The sequence below is a fragment of the Ochlerotatus camptorhynchus genome, unplaced genomic scaffold, assembly GCF_037179485.1.
Source record: "Ochlerotatus camptorhynchus isolate MF236.1 unplaced genomic scaffold, CSIRO-AGI_Acam_v1.1 ptg000248l, whole genome shotgun sequence".
Classification (NCBI taxonomy): domain Eukaryota; kingdom Metazoa; phylum Arthropoda; class Insecta; order Diptera; family Culicidae; genus Ochlerotatus; species Ochlerotatus camptorhynchus.
The window spans coordinates 2,424,138-2,444,412 of record NW_027040738.1 but is presented as its reverse complement, the minus strand read 5'-3'; the positions used below and the strand labels follow the sequence as shown (position 1 = coordinate 2,444,412).

The following is a 20,275-nucleotide window of genomic DNA, read 5'->3' as shown; positions in this document are numbered from 1 at the left end:
TGCCACTACTCCAAGGTGGTTCTGTAGTGGTATGCTGCCAACAAGATCGATTTTGTCCCCAAGCTAATGAATCCTTCGAATTGCCCGGAGTTTCGACCAATCGAAAAATACTGGGTAATTTCAAAGCAGCGACTTTGACGAAGCGACGGGGCAGTCAAGGACATCCAGCAAATTCGGGCGCTGATGGGTTCCATTTAGAGGAAGATTCGAGATTTCGTTCGAACTGGAGAAATGTAACCATATAATGCTGTAATCTGGAAGTTTTAATAAAAGTACTGTAAATCAACCATTAATTGACTTTTTAAACTTATTGAATCACGAATTACAGGACTTTTTGTGCGTACCAATTTACTTTTAGTTAGCCTTTAAAAGTCATTAAAATTTCAGTGTTGCCAAACTCATGGGATACTTGATTGGCACGCTTCAGCGTGGCATTTGGCACAGCTTTTGGCACCGCTAAAACAACCGGTACAGATTGAGGTGGGCAGAGTTTATTACCCCTTAATTAGAACTAATGTCTAAAGGCCAGACCATTTTTTTGTTAAATTTCTGGCAATAGCCATCACAAACAGCAAATACTATATTCAACTGAGAGATCTGGTATGCAAAATCATTTTCCGCATGTTAAACTTTCAAAATTCTGTTGCTTTCATAGCCAAAACCTAAATGTTTCGTGAAATTCCGTACAATTCCGTTTTATACTGCCTACCCTTATAAATGAATGCACGAAATGAATGTAAGTGATTTCCTATGCTTGCTTTGGCCTAACGGCCTACGCACTAACGACCTTTGACCTCACGACCTTCTGGACACCGAGTTCCCATCATACTGTGAAAGCCAGGATCATTACATTGCAGATCTTATTGAATTCCAGAGGAATGACGAGCAGAACTCTTGAAGAATATTGAAAGTTCAAGAAGAACTTCGGGGCTATATTTTTTGAAATTTTCTAGAGAAATAACCGATGTACTCCGTGGTGAATTTCAGAGGAATATTAAAAAGGATTCCACGGATTTCCAATAGGAATTTACGCGGAATTTTACGGCGAACTCTTGAGGAGTTTTTAAGGGAATGCCATACAAATTTTGCAGAAGTTTCTTAGAAATTCAGTGAAGATCAATGAAAATATCAAAGGATGGAGGAATCCATGATTAACATTTTTAGGAAGTTTAATCGTTTGGCTCCAGATGAATTTTGTAAAGATTTCCAAGTTCATTGCGTGGAAAATTACAGAGAAAGCCAAGAGAGCCTCACAAGCTTACCAAGGCAAATTTCAAAGAAACCCTAGAGCAATATTTGATGCATCCCAGAAGAAGCCGCCAAGTTACAGAAGTGTTTTGAATGCGCGATGTTTTCATTAATTTGCATTGGTTCCGACTTAACGGCAGCTTGGAATTTGAAGGCTATCAATAATTATCACAACACTGTGCCTCTCTTAGTCCACTTAAAAACCTCCGAAAGAGGAATTATGAATTCAGACGTCCGGTCCCGTGGGACGTCAACTTCTTGCTCACAAGCACCTCTCATAAATAGACCAGCTTACCAAATTTGCTTTCATTTTCCTTCCTTTCTCTCGTTCTTCTCCGCACTCCAAACAACAGCAAAATCTGCAAGGAAGAGTGGCCCTCGAAGGAACAGGAGAGCTACTACACGACCACCGTGCTGATAACGCAGTTCGTGATACCGCTGCTGGTGCTGATCTACACCTACACCCGCATCGCCATTGTAGTCTGGGGAAAACGGCCCCCCGGCGAGGCGGAAAATTCCCGGGACCAGCGGATGGCCAAATCGAAGCGTAAGGTAAGTGCCACCGGCAGTTTGAAACTTCGGGCAGCATCAAGTTTCATTTGTTGTTAATTATGGACTTCACGTTAATGTCTTCGTCTCCCTCGACGGGTAGTCCCAGTTGCAGATGGTATGATTCTTGGTCGGGTGAATTCCAGCGCTAATTAATGACGATGACGAAGGTTTTGCAGTTTTCCGACACTCATCCATTGTTAGAAGTAAGCAGGCAGAGAAACTTCTCCACCGTTTATTACCCCTATGCGAATGTCGATGATGGAAATTAATAAATTACCTCCATTGATCTCCATAATCAAAAAGCAATAATGAGTCTTAGATTGGATTATGCCGGCGAAAGGATCAAACGTCGTGTTCGGGGGGGAAAAAAGGATTGCCTCTGATGAGAAATGACTTTGCGGAAAGACCGCAAAAGCAGAAGGCCGAAAATGGGAAAATCTGTCATGTCATCGATAACTCTTGCGATTATCCCTTTTTTTTGCCTGCCCTGTGTCTCGAACGACCGTTGTCAGGTCATCGGGGACTGTTTGCGAATATGTACAGAAACGATGCGAGTTGGGTGCGCAGTAAAATTTCAAAGCAAAGCTTGGATCGTCTCCCGAATAAGGTAGGTATTTTTTGGGCGCTGAAAAGTTTATTTTGGTAATTCAAGAGTGACGCTTCAAATAGCCGTATCTGATTTTATGAACAAATATTCAAACTAACACCAGCAAAAGTTTCCCCAACATTATGGCAGTGTTAGGTTGCGTGGATTTCCACAAATTGACGCGAATTGAAAATTCACTCTTGAATTAAGGCTAACCTTTGCAGCTTTCATGCCACGTGTTGCTAGCTCTCCAATCGTAGCCTATGCTCTAAGCAAAGGGGTGGGCGTCTTTTTATAATCCGACGATAAAAATGCCAGTCTGATGTGAATAAATGTGCGAGTCGCGTGCCAGCGTTCGCCATTTATGCCCAAGACACCGCTCTCGGCTTTGTTAAAGATGCCAAATTACAAATTTCCTTTCCAATCACTTACTGATGTTTTTCTACGGTTAAGATTTTCCAGGAAATAAGTCCTTTGAGTTTCCGGCTCTGGGAAATTCCTCACTAACGAGCATTCATAACCATCTTCATAAACGTTACAAAAATGAAAATGTCCTTTCATCTAACGATGTCAAGTGGAAAGGAATGCAATTGATTTATCGACTATCGATGACACTCAATTAGGCAGGACGATTCCGTTAGACGATGACATCAGCAACGTCTTCCGTACCTTATTTATGCCGGTTTTAATGAAGTCGTGTGTTGTTGATTCCACCAATATATTTTCTTTTCACCTTCCTGCCGGCACCTGTCCGTGTGGGATCATGTCGGCTTAGAACTTTTCTGCAGTAAAATCCACCCACACAAAAGAAATTAGTCCATCGTCGTCGTCGTCGTCGTCGTCGCCATCGTTTTCCAAGCCACCTGAATCCCGCAGCAAAACGAAAGGATGAAAAGTCCTCCATCCTTTAATGCACGGCCGATAAGAGTTACCCAAAAGTGAGCCGAATTCGACTAAAAAAATGCTAAAAGTGAGGTTATTCAGTGGGTGAGTATGGAGATGAACAAGCCTACGGCTTAAAATCTCCTATAGGTGATTCCTTGTAGAGTCAAAAAATGGCCACCACGTAGGCTATACATGCACTTCCACTTCGAATTTTCAATAACACACATCTTGGAAGTTAATGCCCCATTTCATCTGAAATTGCTACTTCATGTATGCTGCAGTACACGCTGCTTGAAAACTAATCAAAAATGCGTAGAATCTACCCAGTTTGGTCAAAAGTGAACCTTCCCAAAAATGGGTAAACGTACCCATTTAATAGAAATTTGTTGATATGACCTCTGCAGCCAGAGTTACTTCCACTCACTTGCTATAAAAAATGTTTTTCGGAATTATGAAATCATGATATAGTATAATACTAATTAGTACGTGCAAGTTACAAGAAGAGGTCACAAAGTATATGTAAGACACATAAAATCTGTCAAAATTGCTTTCAGTGCGTCACAATCAGCGATTTTACGACTCGTGAGCGCTCACTCTGAGTGAACGCTCACGAATCATAAGATCGCTAATTGTGACGCTCTCAAAGCAAAGATGACAGGTTTTATGAGTCAAGCACATACTTTACTACTTCTTCTTGTTACTTACAAGTACAACATAGCATTATTGCATCTAATGATTGCATAATTCCGAATAATATTTTTTTATAGCAAGTGAGTGGAAGCAACCCTGTCTGCAGCAGCTCTATCAAACATAACCTCACCCGACTATAGCTCATCTCTCGGCTCATCTAGCCTGTTAATGATTGTCGAAAAAATGTATAACTATAGAAAACGGCATTGCAATTCCCAAATAAGGATATCATTACAAATGCTAACCATTGATTGAAATTTGATTTTAAATAAGTTTTATAAACAAGAAACAACGACAAACATTTGTAATCGAGAAAAGTGGCATCGAATATCAGGATAACCTAGAATTATAAGAAAGTTTAATGTTCAGAAACTAACAATATACTTACATACTATAGCTGTTGGTAGCATTCGCAATCCAAACAGTTCCGTAGCTGTAACATTTTCAGCGTTAGAATTGTATATTTTGAGCATCAAACATTTCACTGGCAGCGCAACAATCTCCCTTTCAAAACTGAACTATTGAACTTATAAAGGAAATGGGTTTTGCAGAGGCGATTAGGTGAATAGTTGGGGAAGATTGGAAAGTACGCATTGTGTGTGTGTGTGTGTGTGTGTGTTTTTTTTTTTTTTTTTTTTTTTTTTTTTTTTTTTTTTTTTTTTTTTTTTTTTTTTTTTATAGTAAGGTTTAGGAAAGTTTCAAGAAGCCTGGCCTGTAGTGAAGGTGGCACGGTGTGGTATCCACTAGTTGCCTAGTGCAGCTCCACTAAAACCCATTCCTTACTCTCTCCTCTGCCTGGATCCCCCCGGGACCACTGTGAAGCGACTACTTCGGGGGGTGGCTGTGCTCATGCACTTGTCGTACTCTCAGCGCTAGCTGGAGTTGCTAGATCGCTGCTCTTCTCTCCATTTACGCTGCAGCTCTGACATAATCTGTGTGACTGCCCTGCTGACGGCATTCCAAGAGTCCTCCTCTCGACACATTTCATCAACGACATTCTCCACGTTAAGGACGGGCATCTCCGTTCGCACTGCCTCGAACCTTGGACAGTCAAAGACCACATGCTCCGGCGTTTCATCGACGTTGCCACACTCCGGACAGAGGGGTGACGCTGCGTGTCCGAACCGATGCAGGTATTTCCTGAAGCAGCCGTGGCCAGACAGGAACTGCGTTAGGTGGAAATTGACTTCTCCGTGTTTTCTGTTCACCCAGGTCGAAAGAATCGGTATTAGTCTATGTGTCCATCTACCGTTCTCCGTCGTGTTCCACTCCTGTTGCCACTTAGCCAATGACTCCACTCTCACAACTTTCCGTACTCTTCCGGCTTCTCTCTGCCTGTAGCACTCGCTGTCCTCCGCCAGGGTGATGCCGATAGGGATCATACCGGCGATAACGCATACTGCTTCCGACGAGATGGTTCTGTACGCACTCACGACTCGCATGGCCATGAGCCGGAACGTACTGCTCAGTTTCCTTTGGTTCTGCTTCGTTTCCAGCGCTGGAACCCAGGCTGGACCTCCATATCTCAGTATCGATGATGACACGCTGGCCAGAAGACGCCTCTTGCTACTGCTGGGACCAGCGTTGTTTGGCATGATTCTAGCTATCGCGTTGATGGCCTTCGAAGCCTTCTCACAGGCATATTCGACGTGGCTGTTGAAGTTTAGCCGGTCATCGATCATCACTCCCTGGTATTTTAACACACGCTTCGAGGCTATGGTGTGCTCCCCGACGGTGATTTCTGCCCGCTGTACCGCTTTACAGTTACTGACCAATAACACTTCCGTTTTGTGGTGGGCTATTTGCAGCTTCGCTCCTTTCATCCAGTTACCAATCATGTCGATTGCCTCGGTTGACAACACTTCCACCTCTTCCAGCGTCTCGCCTGTTACCGTCAAGACGACGTCGTCCGCAAAGCCAACGATCTCAACTCCTTTGGGCAGTTTCAGCGTTAGCACGCCGTTGTACATCCCGTTCCAGAGCTTTGGACCAAGGATGGAGCCTTGTGGAACTCCCGCTGTGATCCTAATCGATCTCTGTCCCATGTCTGTCTCGTAGACCAGAACCCGGTTCTGGAAATAACTCCTCAGGATCCTGCACAGGTAGTCAGGGACCCTCATTCTATGCAGTGCTTCGGTGATGGCCTCCCGCTGGCGCTGTTGAACGCATTCTTGACGTCGATCGTTATCACGGCGCAATATCGATCTCCTCTCCGCTTCTGTTTGGACGCCTTTTCAGCTCTCTCGACCACTGTCCGAATTGCATCCACCGTCGATCTCCCTTTCCGGAATCCGAACTGCCTCTCCGACAATCCGTGCTCACTCTCCGTGTATTTCGTCAGCCTGTTTAGGATGATCCTCTCCAAGAGTTTTCCGAGTGTATCCAGCAGGCATATAGGCCTGTATGATGCTGGATGCCCCGGCGGTTTTCCTGGTTTCGGCAGCAACACTAGCTTCTGTATCTTCCACCTGTCAGGGAAGTGACCCTTGTTCAGGCATTTTTGCAGCACCATCCTGAACATGTCCGGGGATGACTGGATCGCCGCTTTCAACGCTACGTTGGGGATTCCATCCGGACCGGGAGCTTTCTTCACCTTCAATCCTTTCGCCACTACTACGAGCTCCTCGTTGGTGATTTTGACGTTATCTCCCTCTCCTTCTCCGTACGGTGTAGGTGGCCAGGTTGTTGGGTCGTGCTTCGGGAAAAGTCCTTCCACGATGACTTTCAGCTTCTCTGGGCACATTTCAGCGGGCATCGTTGGACCTCTGATCTTCGCCATCAAGACTCGGTATGCGTCGCCCCAGGGGTTGGCATCAGCGTCTCGACACAGCTCCTTAAAACAGTTCGACTTGCTCTGCTTAATCACTCGTTTAAAAGCGGCCCTGGCCGCTCGAAACACTTCTCTTCGTTCCTCTCTGTCTGCTTCCGTTCTTGCTCTCTGAACACGTCTTCTGGCTCTGAGACAACTAGCGCGGAGAGTACTAAGTGCCTCGTTCCACCAGTAGACTGGACGCCGTCTGTTATTTGGCTCCAGTTTCCTCGGCATGGTCGTGTCACATGCTCTCACTAACGTTTCTGTCAGCTCGTCCGCATTTAGATCTACGGGACTCCCGTCCACACGAAGTGCCTCAACGAACAAATCCTTGTCGAAAGCTTTCGTCTTCCACTTTCGGTCACAAGTTCTCGTCCTCCGTACTGCCACAGTATTCCGTTGACCGATGCCATATCGTATCGCCTGATGGTCGCTATGGGTATATCCTTCGCACACTCTCCAATCCATGTTTGCCATCAGCGACGGACTGCAGAAAGTAACGTCGATAATGGATTCTCGGCCATCTCTGCGAAAAGTGCTGCTGGTGCCTTTATTGGCCAGCATAACTTCCAGTTTTGCCAGAGCTTCCAGCAGACTGTGCCCTCTTGCATTGGAACACCTGCTTCCCCACTCCACTGCCCAAGCATTGAAGTCTCCTCCGATGACTACCGGTCGTCGTCCGACCAGCTCTTCGGTAAGTCCATCAAGCATCTCGTGGAACTTCTCCATCGTCCATCTGGGGGGTGCGTAACAACTACACATGAAGATTCCGTTGATTTTGGCGATGACGAAGCCTTCGTATGACCTCGCAACCACTTCTTGAATGGGGTATCTGCCCATAACTTGTATAGCTGCCATCCCAGCTCTATCCGCAACCCAGTTACCGTTATCGGGAGGGACTCGATACGGTTCCGCAATGATTGCAACGTCGCACTTTGTTTCTGTTGTCGACTGCCACAACAGTTGCTGAGCAATGTCGCAATGATTGAGGTTTATTTGGGTTACCTCCATTACTGTTGGCCTGCCATCGCCTTTTTGTATGCTAGGCATTTGAAGCCTCCCGTCGTATGATCGTTACCGTCCTCTTTTTTGCAGAGCATACACCTCGGATGCTTCGTGCAGCCTCTTGCAATATGGCCTTTCTCTCCGCATTTCCTGCACAGATCAGATCTGTCAGGGCCATTGCAGTTCCTCGCCTGGTGACCGAATCCCATGCACTTGAAGCATCGCTCCAATGGCTTGGTAACCCGAGGAGTGGCTTTCAGCGAGCACAATGACCAGCCAACCTTGACCTTGCCCGTCTCCAACAGCTTATTCGCTGCAGCTGTCGAAAGCCGTATAACCGCCGTTTGCATGCCGCCGTACGCCTTCCTCATGCGGATTGACATCGGGACATCTCCCAGATCGCAGTGCACTCTCAACGCACTTCTTAGCTCCTCTTCTGTGGTGATCTCGTCCAGGTCCCTGCACTCGACCACTGTCTCCTGGGATAGAGCTCTTACGCTCGCCCCTTCGCCAAGAGACTTTTCAACGAGCTCCTTGTAGGCTGAGCTCTTGATAGCAGGATCCTTCTTCAGCTCAAAGAGGATCTCGCCTTTCTGGGTTCGCCTGGTTTTCACCACGTTCTCTCCTAGTTGCTTCAACTCCGGATCCTCTCGTACCTTCCGGAGGAGTGCTGCATACGACGTTTTGTCCTTAGCTTCGACGATCAGAGCATCGCCCTTACTTCGCTCCCGACGAGTCCTGGGTATCTCCTTCTTCTGTTCAGCTTTCTTCTTCACGTCTTTTTCCTTCCGTTTTTTCCACTTCTCCTTTGGCTTCTCGACGGTACGCCAGCCTTCCTCCTTGTTGTCTTCTTTGTCGTTCTTGACTTTTTTCAACTCCTCTTCCTCTCCTGGAGTTTCCCTTTTCCTCTTCTCCAAGCGTGGATTTCGAGGTCCCTTTGGCGTCTCCTGTATTTCAGCTGCTGCTTTCTCCTTGGCCTCGATCAGTGCCCTTTCGGCAGTTACGGACCTCGTCCTCAGCGCATCCTGTTCACGTTCGGCAGCAATAATGGCGGATTTGATGCCCGTCACCATTTCCTTTATTGCCTTGTGGACGTTGCTCTTATCCTTGATGAAGTCATGGAGTTCATTGATCCTCCTCCTGACCTCCATCAATTTGGTCTTCCCAAGCTGCAATCCTTCTTGGGGTGTGCTACTGCTGGATTTCGGTGTGAACACCTGGCTTAGCATAAGACCTAGCTCTCCTTGGTGCCCTTGCTGCTCACCTTGGGGCTTACTGCTGCTGTTGGAACTCGCTGTTGCCTCCAGGTTCAACACTGGTGATCTCTGCAATATCCCGCTCCTTGCGAACACGTTCGCTCCTCCGTTTTAAATTTCTGGCGTCTTGCCGTCGTCCTTCATATTTTTTTGGGTTTTCTCATTTTCTTCTTTTTTGTTTTTTTCTCCGTTTTTCTTCATTCTGTTGGGTCCCCCCCCCTCCGGGCCGCTATCTCCACTTGTTGTATGTAGTCGCCTATCGTGATCCCATGGTTATCTATGCAAGCAGGGAGGCCATGCTAGGGTTGACACGGTCCTTCATGGGGGCCGTGTTCAGAGCCAGATCGGCGTAAGTCAGGAATGTTACATCTGAGTCTACTACTCACCAATCACCAATTGGTGACGAGTTTTGAACGTATCCGGAGGCCTGCCAAGGTTTTACCGGGACGGGGGCAGCCGCACTATTAGCCCACTCGCCATTTCAAGAAGGTGTCACCCTTCTTTACTTAGGGAGCAGAATAGCACGACTGTCAGCCCTGTAGCGTGGTATCCAATCCATTGTGCCGTGTCGTGTCCATAGTTCCATGCCGTATCCAGTATGCCGTAATAAGGATCTTACTGGCGTCGATCCTAATGTGCCGGTTGGCACTCCTGCGGGTTGACGAAGCATTTCCTCGATCGCCGTGTTATGGTTACCGCGCCAGTGTTCGCGTCGCACCCCCTCACTTTGCTATTGTCAGAAGGACAACATTGCCCAGGCTACACCACGGGGAGGTGTGAGGTAGGAACTTGTGAGGACCAGAGATAGGAAAAACGCTCTTCCCAGGTTGTCAATTCACCATTTGTAGCCCTGTGTGTGTGTGTGTGTTTTTTTTTTTTTTTTTTTTTTTTTTTTGGCAAGGAGGAAACCTTCAAAAAGGCCATCGTGCCACCGCTTGACGACTGGGCGCACAGTCGCGGTGACACGGTGTGTGGGATTCTTACCGCACTAAAAGCTCCTTAGACGCCTTGCCCTTTTCCCCCGGAACCACTTGTCGTATTACTTCGGAGGGGGCCGTGCATTACGCACCTCACTTTACCTCAGCTAATTGGCGCTTCCAGTTCGCTGATCGTCTCTCCAATTTGTGAGCCATTTATCTCCCAGCGTCACGTTCTACTCGGTTATCCCTGGTGGTGGATACAGCCTACTCTGACGGAGAGTTCTCCCGGCTTCGGCTTTCAGTTCGCACTTGTGTGAGCACATTACTACTTTCTAGTTGGTCTTCCCGCCATTTTCGCTGCAGCGCTGACATGATCTGCGTTACTACTCTGCTGACGGCGTTAAAGGTGCCCTCCTCTCGACACATTTCTTCGACGACATTCTCCGTGCTAAGGGCGAGCATATCCTCTCGCACATCATCAAATCTAGGACATTCGAAGACCACGTGCTCTGGTGATTCTTCCACATTCCCACACTCCGGACAGAAGGGTGACGTTGTGTGTCCGAACCGATGCAGGTACTTCCTGAAGCAGCCATGACCAGACAGGAACTGCGTCAAGTGGAAGTTGGCTTCTCCATGCTTCCTGTTCACCCAGGTCGAAAGAGTCGGTATTAGCCTGTGTGTCCATCTACCGTTCTCTGCTGCATCCCACTCCTGCTGCCACTTAGCCATCGACTCCGTTCTCACCATTTTTCGTACTCCTCTGGTTTCTCTCGTCATATAGCACTCGTAGTCCTCCGCCAAGGTGATGCCGATTGGGATCATACCGGCGATAACGCATACTGCCTCCATCGAAATGGTTCTGTACGCACTCACGACTCGCATGGCCATGAGCCGGAACGTACTGCTCAATTTCCTTTGGTTCTGCTTCGTTTTCAGCGCTTCAATCCAGGCTGGACCTCCGTACCTTAGTATTGATGAGGAAACACTAGCCAGAAGACGTCTCTTGCTGCTGCTTGGACCAGAATTGTTCGGCATGATTCTGGCTATTGCGTTGATGACCTTCGTCGCCTTCTCGCAAGCATATTCGATGTGGCTATTAAAGTTTAGCCGGTCGTCGATCATCACTCCCAGATACTTAAGCATGCGCTTCGAAGCAATGGTGTGCTCTCCAACGGTAATTTCTGCCCGCTGCACTGCTTTGCAGTTACTGACCAACATCACTTCTGTTTTGTGGTGGGCTATCTGCAGCTTCGCTCCTTGCATCCAGTTACCAATCGTATCTATCGCCTCAGCCGCCAACATTTCCACTTCTTCCAGCGTCTCACCGGTTACCGTCAAGACGACATCGTCCGCAAAGCCAACGATCTCAACTCCTTTGGGCAGCTTGAGCGTCAGCACGCCATTGTACATTCCGTTCCACAGCGTGGGACCTAGAATGGAGCCTTGGGGAACCCCCGCCGTGATTCTAAGCGATTTCTGCCCCGTGTCTGTCACGTAGACAAGGACCCGGTTCTGGAAATAACTACTTAGAATCCTGCAGAGGTAGCCTGGAACCCTCATTCTATGGAGCGCCTTGGCGATGGCCTCCCAGCTGGCGCTATTGAATGCATTCTTGACATCGATCGTAATCACGGCGCAGTATCGATTTCCTCTCCGCTTCTGTTTGGAAGCTTTCTCGGCTCTGTCAATCACTGTCCGAATTGCATCCACCGTCAATCTCCCTTTCCGGAATCCAAACTGTCTCTCCGACAATCCGTGTTCACTCTCCGTGCATTTCGTCAGCCTGTTGAGGATGATCCTCTCTAAGAGCTTTCCTACAGTATCCAGCAAGCATATTGGCCTATACGATGCAGGATCCCCCGGCGGTTTTCCGGGCTTCGGCAACAGCACAAGCTTTTGTACCTTCCACCTATCAGGGAACTGACCATCGTCCAGACATTTCTGCAGCACCATCCTGAACATGTCCGGGAACGTCTGAATCGCCGCCTTCAACGCCACGTTGGGAATTCCATCCGGGCCGGGAGCTTTATTCGCTTTCAACCCTTTCGCTGCTGCTATGAGTTCCTCGTTGGAGACTTGTTCAACGTTGTCTTCATCTACCTCGCCATATGGTGTAGGTGGCCAGTTCGTTGGGTCATGCTGTGGGAAAAGTCCCTCCACGATGACTTTCAGCTTGTTGTGACACATTTCAACCGGCATCGTTGGGCCTCTGATCTTCGCCATCGCAACTCGGTATGCGTTGCCCCAGGGGTTGGCATCGGCATCGCGGCACAACTCCTTGAAACTATTTGACTTGCTCAGCTTTATCTTTCGTTTCAGTGCAGCCCTGGCCTCTCGGAACACCACCCTGCGCTCCTCTCTGTCTGCTTCTGTTCTTGCTCTCTGAGCACGCCTTCTGGCTAGAAGACAAGTAGCACGGAGGGTGCTAATTTCCTCGTTCCACCAGTAGGCTGGACGCCGCCTGTTCGTTGGCTCCAGTTTTCTCGGCATAGTTGTGTCACATGCCCTTGCTAATAATTCGGTCAACTCATTCGCGCTTAGGCCCGGGACGCTGTTGTCTACCCTTAGAGCTTCGATGAAGAGATCCTTATTGAATGCCTTCGTCTTCCACTTCCGCTCGCTTACTTTCGTCCTCCGCATTTCCACCGGTGTTCGTTCGCCGATACTGTACCGGATCGCCTGATGGTCACTATGGGTGTACTCCTCGCACACCGTCCAGTTCATATTTGCCATTAGCGACGTACTGCAGAAAGTAACGTCGATAATGGATTCCCTACCATCTTTGCGGAAGGTGCTGATGGTTCCTTCGTTGGCCAGACTGACGTTCAACTTTGCCAGAGCTTCCAGCAGGCTATACCCTCTTGCGTTGGTACATCTGCTCCCCCAATCCACTGCCAAAGCATTGAAGTCTCCTGCGATGACGACTGGTCTCCGTCCAATGAGCTCTTCGGTGAGCCCATCTAGCATCTGGTGGAACTGCTCAATTGTCCATCTCGGGGGTGCGTAGCAACTACATACAAAGATTCCATTGATTTTGGCGATCACGAAACCTTCATATGAGCTTGCCACCACTTGTTGTATGGGATACCTGCCCATGACTTGTATGGCCGCCATTCCTGCTCTATCCGCCACCCAGTTACCATTATCGAGAGGGACTCGGTATGGCTCTGCAATGATTGCAACGTCGCACTTTGTTTCCGTTGTTGACTGCCACAACAGTTGCTGTGCTGTGTTACAATGATTGAGATTTATTTGGGTTACCTTCATTATTGCTGGCCCACCATCGCCTTCTTGAACTCAGGGCACCTGAAACTTCCCGTCACATGGCCATTTCCGTCCTCCTTTTTGCAGAGCATGCACCTCGGTTGCTTTGTACAGTCTTTTGCAACGTGCCCCTTCTCTCCGCATTTCCTGCACAGATCAGATCTGTCAGGGCCTTTGCAGTGTCTCGCCTGGTGACCGAAGCCCATGCATTTGTGTGTGTGTGTGTGTGTGTGTGTGTGTGTGTGTGTGTGTGTGTGTGTGAGAGTGAGTGTGTGTGTGTGTGTCTGTGTGTGTGTGTATGCGTGTGTTAGACATTTTAAAATTGCAGGGATTTAAAAGTTGTTCATAGGACATCGAAGAAATTCGGGAAATTTTATATAAACTCGATGAACTTCGTAGAGCTTCAGATAATTTTGAAGAAATTCAGGGTGCTTGTAAAAATTCGGGAAAACTACGAAGTTTTGAGAAGCTTGTACAATTTTGGGGAGCATCGTTGAAGTTAATGGAACTTTGTTTAATTTTAAGAAACTTCACAAAAGTCTTCTTTTAGTTTCAGAGCACTTCGCTAAAGTTTAATTGTCTTACAATAGCACAGGAAACTCCGTAGAAGTTCAGGAACTTTGTAGTTTATCAGGAAACTTCGCAGATAAGTAATGAAATCATTAAAAGTTCAGGGATCTTTGTAGAAGTCCAGTGATTTCCTCAGTAATTCAGAGAAATTTTGTAGAAGTCAAGCGATTTACGTAGCAATTCGAGGATCTTCGTACAACTTCATAGAAGTGCTGGGATTTTTTAAATTTTAAGGAACTTCGCAAAAGTTCAGCAAAAAATGTAAGAGCTCAGCGAACAGTTCAGAGAATTTTGTAGAGGCTCAGGGAGAATCGTAGACGTTCAGCATATCTCTTAGAACTTCAGCGTTTGATTTGGGAACAAACTGGAAGTTTTGGGAACTTTGTTTCGCCCAGATGTTTAAGAATTCTGATAGGTTGCAGCTTGATAAACAAAGAATTATTTCTATACACTCTTCCCCCGAAGAACGCGAACTCGGTCTACACGAATACCATTTACGTTGGTCTCGAATGAATCCGTTTACGCGAGGGAATCGCGTAAATGGAGTACACGTAGCATATGGGATTTGACCTAATAGGGACCAACATGGAATATTTCGCGATCCTGGACATATAGAAGGTTACTGTCTTGAGAAAAGTTGTTCAGTAGATCAAGACCTAATGTTTGGTGGACAGAAGTTCGGAATTTTCTCACTACGCGGTGCTAGTATGCTTGAATTTGTGATTCCCTAGTTTACGTTATAACTTAAAATCCTTGCCTTCTAGAAAGTGGCTGTCTTGAGAGAAGTTGTTCAGTGGATCAAGACCTGATGATTGGTGAACAGAGATTCGGAATTTTCTCACTACGTGGCGCTAGTGTGCTTGAATTTATGATTTCCTTGTTTGTGTTATAACTTGAAATCCTTGCCATCTAGATAGTTGCTGTCTTGGGAGAAGTTATTTAATGGACCAATACCTAATGGTTGGTCGACAGAAGTTCGGAATTTTCTCACTAAGTGGCGCTAGTGTGCTTGAATTTGTAATTTCTTTGTTAGTGTTATATCTTGAAATCCTTGCAATCTAGAAAGTTGCTGTAATGGGCAAAGTTGTTCAGTGGATTAAGACCTAATGTTGGGTGAACAGAAGTACGCGGCGCTAGTGTACATGAATTTGTGATATCTTTGTTTGTGTTATATCTTTACATCCTTGCCGTCTAGAAAGTTGCTGCCTCTGGCGAAGTTATTCATTGGATCAAGACCTAAGGGTTGGTGGACAGAAGTTTGGAGTTTTATCACTACGCGGCGCTAGTGTGCTTAAATTTATGATTTCCTTATTTGTGTTATACGTATTACTCGCGCTCTTCGGGGGGGAATTACATGCTGAGTACCTTGACTAAAGGGAAAAACATATTCATATTCTAATAAAACTTATAAAAAAAATCAAAAAATAAGTAGAACATCAAAATTTTAAAGAACTGCCGATGTTTGAAAAGGTGTCCCGTGAAAAATCATGCAAATTAAATAGCTAAAACGAACAGCTCATGGTTTAAAGGATAAGGTATCTATCGACGATATAAAATTCTGTTTTATACAATATTCAGTTTTGAGAAATTACTCATCATCATCATCTAAAAAAAAAAACCAGAATTTAAGAAAGTCAAAAGAAATAAAAAGAAGGATCGTTAAATTCTACTAGACTTGGGACCTGGGAAGTTTCAATTCCTCCGAAACAAGAGTTTTGAAATACTTAGGAACCTAGTAGTGTTCGAAAATTGAAAATCTCTTTTGAAGTATTCGGCCAAATGGCATTTGGCCCGAAGGCGTTCGGCCAAACCTCATTCGGCCAAATGGCGATATCTCACTCATCTAGATGGTCATGCAAAAATTCCCTTATGCATTTTTGTGTAGCCTTGTTTAGAGGAGCGGATGTAGATCGAAATGTCTGCGCCCAGGTCCGGTTGAATTCAACTCAGCTACTGAGCTACTCTCATTGACCGTGTACACCAAGGCGGAAGAAAATCGTCCTTGAAGCATCTGTCGGCTCAAAAATGCTTTTTTTTTTCCCTAATCCCAAACACATCCGTACACTACACATACATGGCGATCGCTTTTCTTTGGTTTTCTGCTTTAGAATGCCGGCGCGCGGGGCAGAAGGGAAATGGGAAAAGGTTGTAAGCTGCTTTCGATGCTCTCTATTCCGATGCAGGACTGCTCCTTGCTACCGTGAATGTAATCGTATTGTCGTGCTCGCTGGTCTATTGGTTGTTCTTCTTCTTCTTCTTCGCCAGTGATTAATGGGCTTGGTCGTTAGAAAGATAGTTCTCTCTATCTCCACAAGGGTGATGTTCTGCAGATTCCGTGTTGTACACATTCCGGTCATGATTGGGAGTTTTTCGGGGATGTGTGCTCTTATTTGGACACGGGGGGACAATGGTTTAGAGAAAGTCGATTTATTACTCGAGGAAGTGCTGTTCCAAGTGATTTGTGGCATTTTGGGTGGGTGTGTTTCTGATACGGATGCAACATAAATTTAAATTTAAAATAAATAAATAAAGCTTCGCCAATTTTCTCCGCAATCCTACCGTATGGCAGTCACTAAATTTTCTATAAATACTCTGAAATGTCTCTATTTCTCCGCCCCCATCATTTCGAGGTCAATGTTTCCACCCAAACAGCGGGCTCGACTCTCTGTTGCCTTATCTAATGTCTCCGAAACGCACTAATAAAGTCACTCATAAAAGTAAATTTACACACACTTCCGGCTCCTAATGGGGATTTAATCACACCAACGACGACTGGGGGCGAACGTGCCGGGAGGTTTGCCTAGGAAGTTTGCCACAATTTTAGTGTCGATGAAGTGATATTCAAGTCGAAATTCTTACACAAGCTGTCGCTCGTTCCAGTGAAAGCGGCAGCCGGCCAAATTCGAATTTAAGAGCCAGGAAGAAAACTCTCACCCTCCTACCGGAATCACATTGTGGTGGAGGCAGTGGGGTAGGAGGAAGTCGTTTTGCGACTAATTAACTCAAAACCCGTGTTCCGAAAGGAAATCGGATGACATCAGAGGGCTGCGCCATTCACGATCCTTGTCGTTTTCGGGGATGAGCGTTGAATGGTGGCCCGATTATAATTGTTTTAATCCCGTGAATGCTTCTGGGTGATTGATGATGCTCGTGGAGACGACGGAAATACGTATTGATGACAACATTATTGATAAGGACTTTATGGATATAATTGGTGGACTTCGGTGCTTTGATAAATCTTCATTATCTGCATGGCTATTACGACTCAATTGAAATGTATCGTCTGTTATTGGCCCCTTGTATGGTCGTTTCCATCCTTCTTTTTGCAGAGCATGTACCTCGGCTGTTTCGTGAAGTCTCTTGCAAAGTGAGCTGTCCACACGCATATTCTGCATATGTCAGAACTGTCTAGGCCATTGCAGTTTATCGCCTGGTAACTGAAGCCCTTGGATTTGTAGCATCTCTCCGGCTGATTGGTAATCCGAGGGGTAACTTTCAGCGAGCAAAATGTATCCAATAGCTTGTCAGATGCAGCCGTCGAAAGTCGCATCACCACTGCCTGAGTGCCTTCCTCATCTGGATTGGCATCGGCACTTCTCCAGTTCACAATGTACCTTCAGCGCGCATCTCAGCTCCTCTTCTGTCTTTTTTTTTTATCTAGTTCGTTTATTTCGAAGGCTCAATCGCGTTAGCTTTACGGTGCCGATAGTTCATTGTTCTTTGTTTATAACAAAATTCACTTTATTCTATGTCTAGTAGGAGTTGGGCCGTATACTCGCGGCTTACTCGAGGTTAGAGGGGTACATTGTCGAAGGATAGGAAAAGGGGCGGAGCTTAGGGGTAGGGCTTCGTTGTCTCATCAGAGAGTTGTCGCCAGTATGAACGGTAGTGTGGTTCTAGATTCGTCTGGATGCTCCTCTTCTGTTGCGATCGCATTCAGATCCCTGTATTCGACCACTGGAATAAAGCTCGCTTCCTTGCCTAGATATTTTCGAGGAGCTTTTTGAAGGCTATGCCCTTGATTGAAGGGTACCTACTTCTTCAGGTGGAAGAGTTATCTCGCTTCTCTGGGATGGGCCTGGTTTTCATCACATCTCCCCCTAGGTCCTTCAACTCCGGATCCTCTCTTACTTTCGAGAGTGTTGCGTTCGTCGTTAACCCATTTAATGCGTAAAAAAGTTAACAATAAATGGGTAACTTGCACCCATAAATGAGTCATTGTTACGCATTAGTGGGTAAACGTTATTTATAAATGAGTATTTTTTACCCATTTAATGGGTTAACCTGCTTTACTTCAAAATGGGTGAAATAATCCTCATTAATGGGTACTTTACAGTTAGAGTGTAGAGTAAAGCGGGCAATAGTACGCAGGCGGAAAAGTACTTACATTTTTTTGAAAGCGGAATTAGGATATCATGGATGAAGATTATAACCTAAGTCTTCCTTCCTAGTATTATGATTGATCTTTTTTGAAAAATGATTATAGAACAAGTTTTTAATCTTCAATTAGTAGGATTTAGTGAAATAATATTATTAAATATATTGATTACATAAAAATTGTATGATTTATGGAAATTTCCACCACTAAAAAGATACTAAATTTCAATATTTGAACAAAGAAAACTGATGAGGCCATACACATAATGGGGTTTTTGATCTAATTTCCGTCCTACTAAGCACCTAATCCACGCTTTATCTCGCTTTCTAGAATGGGTTTTAATAAAATATGAAATGGTTCTATCAAAGATGACTTCTAAATTTATTCCCCTTTCCATAAGTGCCGTTGAATTTGATAAAGAGCCACACATTGTCAAGATATTTTTAAAAACCTAACAATGCTTCTTGATTCCAAATTCGTCCTACGAGTTTCAATTCTGGCCAAACGCATTGAAACGCCATTGGATTTTCTTCGTCCTACGGATGACGGTAGAAAAAGCGAGTTTGCTAGGTGCGCTTCTTTTGTTTTGATAACAATGAGTGTAAATATTCACACAATACGCTCTAATAGGGTTTGTGATGTAACTTGTGAACTAATGCATCGGTACAAAGGTATTACTGATTTGTGCACGGTGAAATCATTGATTATACTGATGTTTTCTGCTCGATAGAATGGAAAAGGACGACTACGACGAAGTAGCGCTCTACCCCATGTGAGCAAAGATGAAGAACTTAGGTTCACTTTTGATTTGTTATTGATTTAGAATGCACTCATTCGAATATAATGGACATTTGTGAAACATTTAATGACCAGTAGGTACTTTGAGCCCAAAGCTGTTGATAGATACTCAATTTCTCAACGGGTAGATTCGTTGCACTTACCTCAACGGCACTGACGAAGCCCTACATCGTGATCTAGGCACCGACAGCGCTTCACAGCCACCAGCGAAGGGATCGAAGAGTCACCGTTGGCTGTACAAGCGACAGCCACGAGCGAAGGGATGCCTCTCTCGAACGGAGGACCACGAAACCGCTCGTGATCGAGCCACCGACACCAGTAGTGGGACGATGAGCCACTGACAGCTGTGCACGCCACAGCCACCAGCGTAACCAATGGTGAACTAACGTTCACGCGCTGGTGGCTGTAAAGTGCACAGCTGTCGGTGGCTCGATCAGTTGTGTCGTGGTCCTCCGTTCGAGAGAGGTATCCCTTCACTGGTGGCTGTAGCTTGTACAGCCAACGGTGACTATTCGATCCCTTCGCTGGTGGCTGTGAGGTAAGGGCAACGAATCTATCCCTTGAGAAATTGAGTATCTATTATTGGTCCTTCGAACCGGATGCTTTTGCAAAACAGGAACTGATCACATCTTGGGTCCCACAGAACACCTAAGGCTTGAATCGGTTCGTTGGCACCAGAATGTCCTATTCGAACTAGCTCTCACGGTCTCGGTACGGAACACCTTCAAGAATTTTGTCGTCATTGGAACACCATTTTACAGTCGCCTCTGCAGCTACAGGGAAGTTGACTTTTTCATCTCATGCTAGTTGAAGCATGGACCTCACAGCCAGAAACGATGCAGGAGACGTCCTGTAGGTCACCGTTAACAACTCCTACACTTTCATCGGGTCCATCGGTTGGTCACGCCAAAAAGTTCTGTGGTAATGTGTCTGTCTCGGATCAAGCTTCACCTGTCTAAAAAATTTCTGAACGTCTCCAGAAAATGCGGAAGCGAAATTGGATTGAATACAGGTCGTTCTGAATCTTCGGGCCAATCATCAGAACTTCGTTGAGGGATAATCCGTTAGACTTCACCTTGGCGTCAAACACAACACGTAACGTTGTGCTGGTACTCGTAGGTTTAAGTACGGTATGATGCAGCAAGTAGTAGCTCTGTTGGCCAGGCGGATCGTCATTGTACTCCACTGTACCAAGGTCATTGTACTCCTGCATAAACTCTTGGCACATCTCTAGATCACTGGTTGGATGTTTCTCAGTTGACAAGAACCTTTTCATGATCTGGATGGACTTGCGGAACGATAGTAGAA

The 20,275-nt window shown here is 45.9% G+C and overlaps 1 protein-coding gene across 1 annotated transcript in view; it reads left to right on the top strand.

Annotated features, from left to right (window-relative positions):
- The window catches only part of LOC135704812 (RYamide receptor-like), a 409,469-nt gene that overhangs the window by 14,134 nt on the left and 375,060 nt on the right, over positions 1-20,275 (top strand). The window contains exon 3 of the mRNA XM_065226330.1: positions 1,602-1,800. Within this exon, the coding sequence (XP_065082402.1) occupies positions 1,602-1,800 (199 nt within the window). The remainder of the gene's footprint in view (positions 1-1,601; positions 1,801-20,275) is intronic.